At 59.6% G+C, this 13,966-nt stretch overlaps 1 protein-coding gene across 1 annotated transcript in view; it reads right to left on the bottom strand.

Moving 5' to 3' along the window:
- Positions 1–551: 551 nt before the first annotated feature.
- SLC6A3 (solute carrier family 6 member 3) overlaps positions 552–13,966 on the bottom strand; it is a 37,035-nt gene continuing 23,620 nt past the window's right edge. The window contains exons 8-14 of the mRNA XM_045888317.2: positions 11,562–11,674; positions 10,215–10,343; positions 9,395–9,494; positions 6,738–6,838; positions 5,240–5,407; positions 3,966–4,037; positions 552–575 (exon numbers count right to left, since the gene is read on the bottom strand). Coding sequence (XP_045744273.1) covers positions 552–575; positions 3,966–4,037; positions 5,240–5,407; positions 6,738–6,838; positions 9,395–9,494; positions 10,215–10,343; positions 11,562–11,674 — 707 coding nt within the window. The remainder of the gene's footprint in view (positions 576–3,965; positions 4,038–5,239; positions 5,408–6,737; positions 6,839–9,394; positions 9,495–10,214; positions 10,344–11,561; positions 11,675–13,966) is intronic.

The following is a 13,966-nucleotide window of genomic DNA, read 5'->3' as shown; positions in this document are numbered from 1 at the left end:
CCAGGACCCTGGGCGGGCTCCGAGCACACGGGGTGCATGGTGTGGGGACACGTGGTGGCCCCCACTTTATTGCCTTTTGTGGTTTCCCCAGTGCACCTTCTGCACGATTAGGCAACATATGATATTTGGCTCTTTTAGTTTGAGCAAAATAAAATACCCAGGAAGTCATGAGCACTGGGCTCTCAGCATCCACAATTACTGCTTTTCTCCTCAACCCACGGATGACAGACAGCAAGACCCGCGCTCCGGGGCGGCCGGCGGGGGGCGGGGGCGGAAGGGAGCTGGCCTGGCACAAACAGAACACGGACGGATGTTTTCTACCTGCAGGAACGGGCACGGATCTACGTTAAGCGATCACAGACACAGCACGGACGGCCAGTCCTCTCCCCGTGGCAAAGGAAGGGCGTGCGGGGCCCCGAGGCAGAGCCCCCGTGTGGTTCTGGGAAGGCAGGAGTCGGCACAGGGGGCGCCCCCGCCTTCCTCTCGAAGCTGGGGCTCCTCCTCAGCGGTGTCTCCACTGCGGGGCGGCCGTGCCGGGCCTCCTGCTGCCTCTACACCAGCAGCCAGTGGCGAAGCTAGGAAGGAAACAGGGTTTATTCGGAAGCAAAGCAGGGAGCTGCCTGGCTAACGGCAGCTCCTGGCCGCCGACCCGATGAGCCCTGGGAGACCCCGCGCAGCCCAGGAAGCTCATCCGGGAGGCGGGAGGCGGAGCAGCGCAGCAGGCCCGACACCCAGGTGAACCTTCCAGAAATACTCCTTGTATCGAATACACGAATACACCGTTATATTGAATGTGCAGGAATGAACGACGTTATGTGAACGATGATACATAATAAACCTTACGTAACTATATATGAATAAGTCTGTTGGCAAAGAAAAGACAGAGCGCACAGCTGCAGGGAGGGGCCGGTGCGGGGACCAGGCAAGTGTCACATCAGCGACTGGACAGACACTGGGCAGGCAGACCGGCGATGCCCTGAGGCCCCCGTGCCACCTCCCTGGGGCCTCTGAACCCGTCCCAGGGAAAGGCGGTACCCTGCGCCTGTGTCTTGCTTCATGTGACCCCCCAAGGAGCTCAGGGCAGGCCTGGCTCACCGCTTGGGGAGGCCAAGATCGACAAGAGTGGGTATTTAGTTCTCCAGCAAATGTCACTGCCTGTTATTAGGCAGCTGTTAGTTCAGCCTGTTTCTGAGCACCAGCCATTCAATCACGCTCAATGGCAAAAACCGTGTTTTTAAATGCTTCAGAAGCAGAGCATGCAGGGCTCGTTTCTGACACAGCCACACCGGGGATGGGAAGACGCCGAATCTACCCCTGGTTGGACACCGCTCCCTGCCACCCTCCGGGAGGAGCTGCCGGCCGGACTCACGCGGCCACAAGGCTCACGCTGCCTGCCGGGCTCCCCAGCGGCCAGAGCAGGACAGTAGCCCCAGCCCAGCAGAGCTGTGCAGGGCACACAGGCAGAAGGGAGCTGGGGCCCAGAGCCCGAGAGCTCCATGAGGACGTCCCACTTCAAACCAATCTACTTTTCAGGAACGCAGAAGTATCCACAGATGCAAGGAAACTATATGGTGCAGACGGCACATGAAAGATCCAAACTAGATTAGGAGCGTGTTTGCCCAGGGATGGATGGGAGGAAGCACAGGCAGGTGCATGTGGGTTACTATCAATGTGAGATTTCTGTGTGGAAGTTTGTGGGGTTTGATTTTTAGATAAATGAATAAATGGACTGAGAAAAGGGTGTTGTACAATTGTGGGCCAGAGTCACCACATACACAAAACTTCTGAGCGAGCACGAGAACCAGAGGACGGGGCAGAGCCCTGAAGAGAGCAGAGGCAAGGTTGGAAGGGATGGCTGCAAAGTTCCCAGAGCCGACCCAAACCATCGGTCTGCAGACCCCGGACACACATGTGGTCCCAGAGCAACAGCACAGGGAGCTGCCGAGAACTCAGGGCTTCACGCCGCTGGAAGGTAGTGGCTGTCCATCGAGAACTGTGTGTGCGGAGACACCCTCTTCCATGAATGAGGGCAAAATAAAGACATCTCCGGACATACAGGAGTGGGGACGTTTATCAAGAGATCTCCTTAAAACAAAGTCTGAGGATCTTTTTTTTTTTTTATAAAGCAAGAAAATGATGCTCAAAGGAAAGATGTAGATGCCAAAAAGTAAGATGCAAAAATAAACACTCAATGTGCACATCGACCCAAGAGAGCATTTCTATACAAAATAGCAATAATAATAATAATAGTGTCTAATTTGTGGATTAAAAAAGACAGAAATGGAGTACTGAGTACTAACAGCATAATAATCAGTAGGAGAAGTTCTACATTCAGGATGGGAGTTAAAATGTTGTGCCACTTTCTATATTTAAAGTGAAATATGTACGTTACAATTTCAAAGGTAACTATAAAGGAATAAAGTATAGGCATATAAGTAAAGTATGTGAGTATATAAGTTCCAAACAGAGAGAAAACATGAGAAAAAGGGGAAAAAAAAGCAAATCCCCCAAAAAGCAATCCATAAAAAGGAAATAAAGAAGAAAAATAAACATTAAAAATGTGACAGAGTTAAAAAGCCTAGAATCAAGCCAAAAATATCAATAATTACAACAAATGTAAATGGACTAATCCTGTCAGAGTAAAAAATTCCAGGTTTGCAAAAGACACCTACATTTTGAGATCATTGTGAAGATGAAAGTTAAAAGATTGCAAAAGATGTTTCTGGCAAACTCAGGGGAAACCTGCTGCAAGTATCATTTCAGGCCCAGACGACTTTCAGAGCAAAAGCACCACAAGGGGGAGAGGATGTGTGAAGTCCCAGGGGAGATGTGACCATTCTAAATGGGGAGTTACCCCAGAAAGCAGCCTCGGGATATATAAAGCAAAAAACTGGTGGAATTTTGGCGGGGGGGGGGGGGGGGTTGGGTGGGGGGAACTGGACAAATACACTACCAGGGTGGGATATTCTGCAAACGTCTCCCAGTTACCCACGGTCAAGCAGAGCTGAAGTCGGCGAAGTGGTACAAGGTCTGAGTGGCAGGGTCACCAGCGTGACGTGGCAGACGGAAGGAGAAGCGCATGCCACCAACTAGAGGACACACTCGAATCCAAACACGCGTGTCACGTCTGCCATGGTGGGTCAGGGGCTCCACCACACAAACGTCTTCACACGCCTCGAAGGGTAGGTGGCCCAGATGCGATCAATTCAGACACTGATCACAAAAACATCGATGAAACATCCCCACAGATTTGGGGACTTGAAAGCAGACGTCCAAGCAACTCATGGGTTGACAAACTGACAACGAAAATTAAAATACCCTCAGTGCCAAACGATAAGGAAAAGGCTGAGCTAAGTGTGGCCGACGCGCCCTGTGCAGGGCCTTGAGCGCTTCTCTCAGGAAAGATGGGGGCTTGAGAATTAGGGACCTAAGGTCTCGTTTAGAAAGTTAGCACTAGTAGAACAGAGCAAATCCAAGAAAGGCATGGGCCCAATCCTGCCACAGGCCTGCTGTGACCCCCGCCCTCTCCCCCTGGAGGCCCCTGGTCTCCCGGCTCTCTGCAGCCCCCACCCCAACAGTCTGCCGCAGCCTGAGTGACCCCTTAGGTCGGGGTCCGTCAGAGCACCTGCTGCACCCCCAGCCCTGTGAAGGCAAGGCTCTGAGCTGCTTCGGGCCCTCTCCCTTCTCCGTCCCTCCCTCACGCAGGGGTCTGCTCAGAGGCCACCTTGAGGACCCCACCCAGCCCTCCACCCTTCTGCTTCCTCTTTCTGCCCACTGCCCGCTCCCCGCCCCCGCCGTCACTACACGGGTCCTCCAAGGGTGAGCCAGGCAGCACCTAGGATCCGCCGGCGCACAGGCATTCCCCAGCCTTTGGTCAGGGAGCGACCGCAAGCTCGCGGCTTGCAGAGGCCAAGAGGGCCGATGGCCTGAGGCTCTGAATTCTCCCCGGGGAGACGGGCACTCACCCTGAACTGGCGCACCTCCCCACTGTCCACCAGCTCGCGCTCCTGCTCTGGCGTGATGGCATGGGCCAGTTTCTGGAAGAGAAGAGGAGGCCGTAGGCACTGGCGCACCCAGCGAGGGGAGGGGCCCCTGTAGACAGCCCGCCAGGTGCTGGGCCTCCCCAGACCCTGGAGCAGAGTCCAGCCCACGAGGACAAGCTTCTGTCTCTACGCCGAGCTTGCCACGGGCTCCGAGCAAGGCTGCGCAGCGTGCAGCCCCTCTGAGTCTTGAGGCCAGGCGACCGCCCGGTGGTTGGTGACCAGGCCGGCCCTCGGGGCTGCAGGCCCCGCCTCCCTCTGCCCCCCCCGGGGCCTTGGGGGGCCCCACAGGCAGCGAGACGCGAGTGGGAGGGGCGCCCACTGCACGATGCCGGCCGCCTTGCTCGGGGCCCCTCCGCCCCCCGCACGCCGAGCTCCCGGGACCCTGCCTGCCCCAGGCCTGGGCCGACTGCTGAGGGCCGCTGCGTGCCTGGGGGAGCCGTGAGCCCCGCTCCGGGGAACCCCAGGGGCAGCTCCGAGCGGGCGTGTGGGGCGTTCCTTCCAAGGAGGCCTGGGTCCTTTGTTTCTTCCGGGACTCCGGGCGCCAGGAGGCAAGCGGTGCCCCTCGTGACCCGCCCCCCACCCCCTCCTTTACAGGTGGCAGGAGCCCGTGACACACGCACAGTGACGGAGGGGCCCCAGGGCAGAGCCCGCCACGCAGGGGTTCCTGCAGGTGCCCCTGCTCGACCGCGGGTGGACTCGGCCCCCGACTCCGCCCCAGCCCCTGACCGCTGCCTTCCCCCCTTCACCGCGCTCTGTAGCGCTCACCCGGCTCACCTGTGCCCGTGGAGGACGTGTGTGCACAGGCCGCGGCAGGAGCACACGGGCACACGCGTGAGGGCCGGAGCGGACACGCACGCGCGCGGACACGCGCGCGGACACGCACGGACGCAGATGCGCAGGCACGTGGACGCGCACGCAGGCGGACGCGCATGCACGCGGATGCACACGCACGCGGACACGCACGGACGCAGATGCGCACGCAGGCGGACGCGCACGCAGGCGGACGCGCGCACAGCCGGCTTCCTCCGCGCCTGCCCCGGGCCCGTCCTCCCCCGTGGCCGCCGCCCCCGCCAGCCCGCCCTGGGGGGCAGAGAGGAACAGGCAGCGGCAGACCCGGGGGGTGGGCGCCCACCCGGCCTTGCTGCTGGTGTCCCAGCAGGGGCGGGGCAGGGTGAGGGGCCCGTGTTCACACGCACCTCCCGCAGGGAGCCGGGCAGGCTGCAGAACTTGTAGGCTGCGTAGATGGGCACCATGGACATGGAGGACGTGGCGATGGCCCAGCCCAGCGCGTTGGCCCACTCGGGGAAGATGTAGGCTCCGTAGTGCGGGGGCCTGAAGGTCACGATACTCACCACGACCACAAACTGAAACGGAGGGCAGAGTTCAGGCGGCGGCTCTCAGCGGGCGGCTGGGGAGAGGTGCGCCCGGGAGCGAGGGTTTCACCCGGGGGGTCTCCCGGCCAGGGCGGCTCTGGGGGCCCGGGCTGCCAGCCTGCTGCGCGTGCGTGCCGCTCAGCCAGGCCCGCGCTGCGTGGGGGGGGCGGGGGCGGGGCGCGATGCGCACCCCCCTCCCCCCTGCGGGATGCAGGCAGCCTCACAGCTGCCCCTTGAAAGCCTCACAGGTTATCATGTCCGGGAGACCCTGCCTGGCTTGTCCAGCGAGCACACCTGACCCCCTCAGCCCTCTGAGCACAGCCGAGATGAACATGCTAGAAGCAGGCCTCAGGTGGCGGGGGGCGCGATCGGCAGCTTCTGAGCGTCTGGGCTCAGCTCAGGGAGAAACTGCGGATTGTGTCAGCAGCCAGGCTCCCGCTCGCTCCCTCTCTGCCTGCCTGTCTCTCTGTCTCTCTGTCTCTGTCTCTCCGTCTCTGTCTCTGCCTCTCTGTCTCCGTCTCTGTCTGTCTCCATCTCTGTCCCTGTTTCTCCGTCTCTGTCTCTGTCTTTCCGTCTCTGTCTCTATCTCTGTCTCTGCCTCTCACCAGCCCTGGGTTGGCCCAGGAGGTGCGTTCGTTCCAGACGTGCCAGGGGTCGGGGAGATGTGCGTCTCTGTGAGGAGCTTGGGGGGCTCTCTGCTCAGACGCGGACAGCCCTTGAACGGCCTCCGGGGTCACCTGTCCAGACCGGGCAGGACAGGTCAGGCTCTGTGAGCCATCAGGGCTTGGCCACATGACGACTCCCCCGGCTGCTGTAGTGGGGACGCAGCCGTGGGCCGTCGTAAGGGGATCCGCGTGGCCCTGTTCTAATGGAACCGGCGGCCGGTGGACTTGGCCCATGGGCTTGGGCTGGCGGCCCCTGGCCTGATGAGAAGAGCCAGGCGGCTACCGGACGTGCTCGTGGTGACCATGCTGGGACAGGATCTAAGTTACTCCTGTCCTCGGCATTTGAGCCTTGTGCCCCCTACCCCCGGAAGTCTACATCCCGTGACTGTCCTCAGGGCAGGAGCCAGCCGGTGGCCGTGCTCAGCTCTGGCCTCCCCCCCATGGCAGCGCTGTGATGCACAGGGGAGTACCACCGTGGATCCAGCGTGAGGTTTCTCAGTGGGCCCAGAGAGTGGGGGGCACCTTCAGGAGACCACGGAGGATTTTAGGGGACAGCCCCTCCCCAGCCTCACACGAACGAGTGAGAGCCCAGGCGCGTGCGGCCACCAGGGGCCCTGGGGCCAGTGTGGGCGGTGGCGTGCATGTGGGGTCCTTACCAGGAGGAAGCAGGGGCTGACGAACTTCCAGCACAGCCTCCAGTAGAGGCTGGGCCGCTGCCCGGTCATCTGCTTGATGTCCTCGCTGAACTGCCTCACGCCTGTGGTGGAGGGAGCCGAGCGGGCCGGTCAGGATGGCATGCTCCCCGCCCGGGGTCCCACCCCACCTCCTGCAGCTCCCCCAGACCTCCCGCGAGTGGGGGGTCAGGACGGCACGCTCCCCGCCCTGGGTCCCACCCCACCTCCTGCAGTTCCCCCAGACCTCCCGCGAGTGGGGGGGTCAGGATGGCACACTCCCCCCCCACTCAGACTTCCCACTGGTGGGGGGGTCAGGACGACATTCTCCCCGCCCCGGGTCCCACCCCACCTCCTGCAGCACCCCCCAGGCCTCCCAGTGCTCCTGCTGGCCAGGGTCCCCACATGTGTTCACTGTGGTAACACCGGGAGATGGGCACTCCTCAACCGTCTTGCGCACCGAGGGACATGTGTGGGGCACCAGCAGCTCGCCTGCCCTCTCTCTGTCCTCTTCCTCCCTCAGCGCTTCCTCCCTCGCCCTAGGCTGTCCTGCCTCCCCTCGGCCAGAACTACTTCTTTTTCTCTTTAAAAAAAATTGTGGTATTAAGGAGGGCACGTCCTGCATGGAGCACTGGGTGTTATACGCAAACAATGGAACGTGGATCACTACATCAAAAACTGATGATGTACTGTATGGTGACTAACATAACGATGAAAAAATTGTGCTAAAATACACATAACAAATTTTACCATTTTAATCATTTTTAAGTATGGCGTTCAGAGATGCTAATTCACATTGCTGTACAACCACCACCAGCATCGGATGGTTCTAGCTGGAACTTTCCATCTCCCCAAACTGAAGCTCTGTCCCATGAAGCACTAACTCCTCTCCCCTCTCCCCCACCCTGGCGCCCACCGTCACTTTCTGTCTCACATGAGTGCAATCCTACATGATTTGTCCTATTATGACTGGCTTATCTCACTCGGCAGGATGTCCTCAAGGTTCCTCCGTGTTGTGGCAGGTGTCAGAATGTCCTTCCTTTCAAGGCTGGACAATATTCCACGATATATTTATAATCATTATTTCTTAAGGAAAGCTATTTCTAAAGCTTAGTGAACTGGCACTGTCTCTAAGAGATCTCAACAGTGATTTCTCCCACCCCGAGTCTGGCCTGGCCTCTGCTCGGACGACCACAGTTTGTCCACTGAGCCTGGGGTGAGTCTCGTGGGCCTCACGCTGGGGACACGTTGGGAAGACCCCTCCATTCAGAATTCCCTCTGCACAAACCAACCCCATCATCGGAACCCTGGACATGGAGATGGACCAGGGGCAGAGTGGAATGGAGAAGGCGAACCCAAGGCCATCCCCTCGGCCCCTCTGGACTCAGCCCCACGAGTGGTCAGGTCAGCCCAGGGCCCCTCCTGGCGCTGGGCTGTTGGCGCGAAGACCGACAGGACCGTTGGTGCACAGTCCCAGCACACTCTGATACATCTCCCAAGAAACAGAGACTGTGTGTGGGGATTAGAGATGTGAACGGCCATTTGGAGAAACAACGTGGACTCTGTCTTCCGAGGCTCTGGGGAGCATGCGGTCGCCAGCGTCTCTCCCGCCTCACCAGCACTGAGCTCATGACCGAGGGACGCGTTTGGGGCACTTCCTCTCTTTCACTGTGGGGTTTCATTTGGGGGTGGGGGAGAGAGCCCAATTTTAAATGATCAAGTATTGATTCCAGGTGCCAATGAAAGCAGAGTTCGATATTTCCCTTTTCTGTAGAAAAGAAAATATAATTGAAAAAGCGTTCTGGGAATGTGAACTATTTGTCAGGTGCAGCCTCTCAAAGCCGACCTGCTTCTTCGGGCCAGGCTGTCCATGGCCCCGAGGCCATGCCCACTGGGTGACCCTAGGGCTCCCACGGGAGGGGAGCTGGTGCAGCCTGCAGACGGTTAGCTCTGGGCTGGAGCTCACAGCCAGGGAGAGTGCACCTGATGCCCAGAGCTGTCACTGCTAAGTGCCCCAGAGAAGCCTGGCCAGGAGCTCCCTCCTTCCGGGAGAGCAGGCAAGGTGGGCAGCTGGCCCAGGTCAGCATCCTGGGAAAGGATGCCTTCTCCAGCTTGGGTGCCCGTGGCTGTCACAACGCCCGCGACGCGGCCCAGCGGGCCAGCAGGGACAAGCCAGCCGTGGCTGCAGGGGGCCCAGTCTCGTCTGGACGCTGCCTGCCCACCAGTGGCTCCCAACCTCGGGGGGCGCGGAGCTCTAACTCAGGAGCCAGCGGCTGACTGGCCAGCAGCGAGGGCGTGAGGAGCTGACGGTGAGCGTGGCGCGGTGAAACACGCCGATCAGCCCCCACCTCACGACCTGCATGCTGGTCACGTTCCCCAGGGAGGAACAGGCCTGTTTCTTAGCCGATTGAGGAGACCTCACCTCCGCCGGGCCCGTAAGCCATTCTCTCTTAATGACCAATGAGGACATCGGCACAGTACGATCAGGTGGCCACACCAAACAGTTCTGACCACAGTAAGCGTTTTGGGGTGCCCCCTCCGGCTAACTGTGCTCATCGATCTGGCTGGTCCCAGTGACGGCACCGCAGCTGGGTCTGCCACCTGCTGACGCACACCGGCCCCGGAGGAGGGCCCGTCCTTACCGTAGAACCAGGCCACCCCGATGGCCTCGACAAGCACTCCGAAGAGGATGGACGTGCCGGCTGCAAAGTGGTCCAGCAGCGTGAAGACGTAAATGCCGCCCTGGAAGAGGGGGTGCCCGCTGAAATTGGGGTGCCCGGTGTGGCACGCCTCACCCGAGGAAGCCCACAAAAACACTCTCCCCAGATAGACACCGGGCCTGCGGATCCAGTTTACAGACATAGTCTATCGTGAAGTCCGGTTGGAATCACTGAAATTCAGTCCACGCACAGCTTTTCAGGGACATGCCTTTTGTGCGGGAATGGCAAGGACCTCTCTTTTCCTCTCCTCTCCCCTCCCCTCCCCTCCCCTCCCCTCCCCTCCCCTCCCACTCCTCTCCTCCATCCCCTCCCCCCCCAGGGGCACTCCAGGTGCAATCAGAGGTGAAAGCAGCCGAATGCCAAACTTGGGAGGGGAGCTGACCCAGGCCCCGCTCCCCGTGGTCAGGCCTCCCCTGGCCCCCAGCCCCGCAGATGCAACAGGCAGGCGCTTAGCCCAGGCCGCTTCCAAGGGGGCCGTCCAGGAGCTGCAGGAACTCGAGACCGCTTCCCATGGACCACGGCTACCGCTGTGACCACGGCTGCCCCGTGTGTGACCACAGCTGCTCCTGGTGACCACGGCTACCCTGTGCGACCACGTAATCCCACGTGTGACCACAGCGACCCGCGTGTCATTAGCATATCAGTACAAGTCACAGTTTGGGGCTCTCAGACAGTACCAGCCACGCTGCCAACACCAAATGCTAGTGAGGCTGTGCCAGGCAAAGCGAGCATGGCTACGTACGTTGGTGACACAGAAGAGGGAGAGGAGGAAGGTGGCCAGGACGATGAAGAGGGTGAAGAGCTCCCGGTGCCGGTGCAGGAGCTGGAACTCGTCAACGAGCCCGGTGATCACCGACTCCATCCCGCCCATCTGCAGCCAACAGAGCGGGGGCGCTGCGGGGTGGGGCGCGATTTACGTCACGTCCAACGGACCTACACCTGGGGCGTGGACACGAGTGGGGGCCGCACAGCATCCAGGCTGCAGAGTGCCCTGCACGCGAGGCAGCCCGCAGCCCCCGGAAAGAGGACCCGGGGGTGCACGCTGTCCCGTGAGGGGACGTGCTCAGCCAGTCTGCAGCCCCATGTGGCTAACGTGGCACCATCCGCTAAAATCGCCACAAAGCCTCAGCCCTGCCCGACTGCTCCAAACACAGTCTCCCCACAGCACAGCCCTACTTTGTTCTTGGGGAGGACCCGGCGTGGCCACGGGCACAACCTTCCTGACTCTGAGTGTCGTCATGATGGGGTGTCCTCCAAGTATCCTGGCCTACTTGGTGACCCTCTTTGCCCTGCTGTTCATGGGATTCATACCCGCCAGATGTGCGGTCCAGGGCTGTGGTCACCCAGCAGGCGTTGACCAGGCTGGCTGGGAGACGACAGCCGGAGGCTAGGGCGTGTGACCCACATTCACAGGGGGCAGGATTTGTGGTTCTCTGCACTTTCCAGGAAGCTCTGGGGGACAGGGCACCCGTGGCCACTCATGGGGACCCTGAGGTCTCAGCTGTTGGTCCTGAGCAGGCAATAGGGACACAGGAGCCCGAGGAAGTGCTGCAGGCCCACATTCGTCCTCCCTAGTGCACACACATGCACGCACTCACACCCATGCACACGCGAGCACGTGCACACACACACAGGGCTGCACACGCGATATTCAGTGGGCCAGGCCTGGGCTGCAGCTGGAGGCTTTGCTGCCCTGCTCTGCAGGTGCATCCAACCCTCCTGGGGGGCTCTGGGGTCAAGGAAAGCAATGAGTCAGGAGGGACCGGCCCTGGCCCTGGGGGGTCCTCACCCCGTTCCCTGCACTGCGTCCTGCTGCCGGCTTGTATGTGTGTGTTCGGGTCTTAGTGACTTGGGCAGAGGGCACAGCTGGAGGCCCCGAGTGAAAGAGGGGGTGAGTGGGTCCAACACCCCACCCAGGAAGGGTCTCAGCAGTTGTGGGACCCTCTTCCTGCCACACGGGGCTCTGTAGCGCAGGAGGTCTGGGAGACCCTTCAGGGGCGTCGGGGTCTGCCCGCCCTGTGAGGGCTGTGAGGAAGCCTGGCTGTCACAGGCAGGCCCCCCTGGTGCACGAGGTGCTGAGGTCACTCACGGCGCTGTCGATCCCCAGGGTGAGCAGCATGATGAAGAAGATCACGGCCCAGGCCGAGGACAGTGGGAGCGTGGCCAGCGCCTCGGGGTAGATGATGAAGATCAGCCCGGGCCCTGAAAACAGACCCGCCTGTTGCCGCTGACTGGCGGCTCCCCTCTTCCCCCACCCAGGGAGGCCGACATAGCAGTAAGGTGACAAAATCCCTCCCAGCGCCTTCTTCCCCGTTCTCCCTCAAGAGTCCTCTCTCCTGGGAACTCAGTGGACTCCTGGCCCAGGACTCCAGAGAATGGAAACCTGACGTCAGCTGGAGGCCCGCACCTTGTTCCTCTGGGTCCTTCTGGTCTGCGTGGGGCTGTGGGGGCTGGAGAGGCTGGAGCGGTACCAACACAGGTAAGGGCGGGAGGGGCTCCAGCAGCCCGCCCGCCGTCCCTGACCACCTCCATCAGGCCTCCTGGCCTGCTTTCCTGTGCACATCACAGACACACGCACGCACCCCCCACATGCATGCTCTCTCTCACACACACACGCTCACACGTGCACATGCACACATGCTCACACACACGCATGCTCTCTCATGCACACACGCATGCTCACACACACATGCACACACACGCACACACATCCATGCTCATACACGCACACATGCTCTCACACAGCACACATGCTCATGCACACACAATGCTCTCTTACACATGCATGCTCACACACATGCACACATGCATGCTCACGCACACACATGCTGACACACATGCTCACACACCCATGCTCATACATGCACACATGCTCTCACACGCACACATGCTCACACAGCACACATATGCATGCTCACACACATGCATGCTCTCACACACGCACACATGCTCACACTCACTGAGGTACATTTAGCAATATATGAATATTTTTCCATGCCAATGAGTAACTGTGTCTGATCTTTAAAAACCATGTAATGAATATGGAAATACTACAGCTCAGCAAATGCTTGAAAGGGGCAAGTTTCTGCTCACATAGCAGCTCCCCTGGGATCATTCCCTTTCAGGACATCCCAGGAGTGGGGCTGCTGTGCGGAGCATACGCATGCTGGGAGGCATGCCTGCTCCCTCACCCCGCCGTAGAATCTGGGTGGGCGTGGGGGCCATGGGCTCAGACAGAGGCAGGGAGGCGGGGATGGAAACGGTGCAGGGCTCAACCAGACTCGCAGCAGTTTGGCCTTGATGATCCCCAAAGTAAAAACATTCCCACAGGAAACTAATCATTTCCATGGTCACTTTTAAAGATGGGCCTACTTAACTCACTCACATGGCCTTCCGAGCCTTTACGCACAAAGACGTGGCTTCCCTAATCTCAGTCCTCAGCAGGGCCGTGGCGGGCACCAGCCGACGGGGGCTGGGCACTGACGGATCTTTGTAGAGGATAGAACAGAGCTCCACAGCCACGCTGTCCTCACAGCCCCGTGCTCAGGCCGGGGCTCTCTGCAATTCCTGCCCCCATGCAAGGGGCACAGTCCCCAGTGCAGGGCTGAGGGGCGGCTCATTTGAGACGCTCTAGAGCCTAAATGCTATGAGCCACAGACCCAGGTAGAGGTCGGTCAGCTTGGTTGAGCATGATGTCAATATCTTCGCCTTTCAGTTCTGTACCTGAGTTAACATTTCACCCTGTTTTCTTGAGAATTAGAGCTATAAATGACATTTACTTTGCTTGTCACGGAAATGCATAGAAGATATTCACTCTACTTCCAGGGGTTAATAGAGGTTTTTGTAAGCTATTGCTATTTATCATAAAAAAGGGCAAAAGCACGGGAAATGCATAAATGCAGCAGTGAGTAAATTTCACTGCTCTGTATTTATTTGCTTTATGTTCCCATTCTCCTGCCTTTATTGGATTTTTTCCTGGAGGCAAGGATGTGGACTTAGGAAGCACATACGCCCGGACGCCCAGCCCCCGCTTTCCCTGCCAGTCCCGGAGGGCCGGACCTCTGCTTCCTACTTTCAAACTGGGGTCCGAAGGCTCAACACTGCAAGAATCGGATGGGATGGAGGCTAAGGGCTGCGGGCACGGGTGGGGGACCCTCTGCTCCCCCGTCCCTACTCCCACTCAAGAATAAAAAGATTCAGGAAGAGATGAGTCAGGGACACCCTCACGGGCTTTCCTGAGCCTGAGGAGCAGCCCCAGGAGAAGATGGGCTTTTTCATAGAAAGTGGACGGGTGAGGACAGACTCCAGGGGAAGAGTCCTCCTCACTCACCCCCAGAATAATCTGACAGCAGGTGAGGGGTTGCAGTGATCTCAGGAGACCCTGCTGTCCCGGCCTGACCCAGTGCCATGGCTTTCTACCCACACACTAGGACTGAGCAGCCCCTTCCGTACCCCACCCCTGCACCTGGCCTCCTGCTGGGGCCCAGCCTGCTC

This window comes from Mirounga angustirostris, unplaced genomic scaffold (genome assembly GCF_029215605.1).
Source record: "Mirounga angustirostris isolate CCGP_5_RB_7025 unplaced genomic scaffold, mMirAng1.0.hap1 SCAF_7, whole genome shotgun sequence".
NCBI lineage: Eukaryota > Metazoa > Chordata > Mammalia > Carnivora > Phocidae > Mirounga > Mirounga angustirostris.
This window is presented reverse-complemented; position numbering and strand designations above follow the sequence as displayed.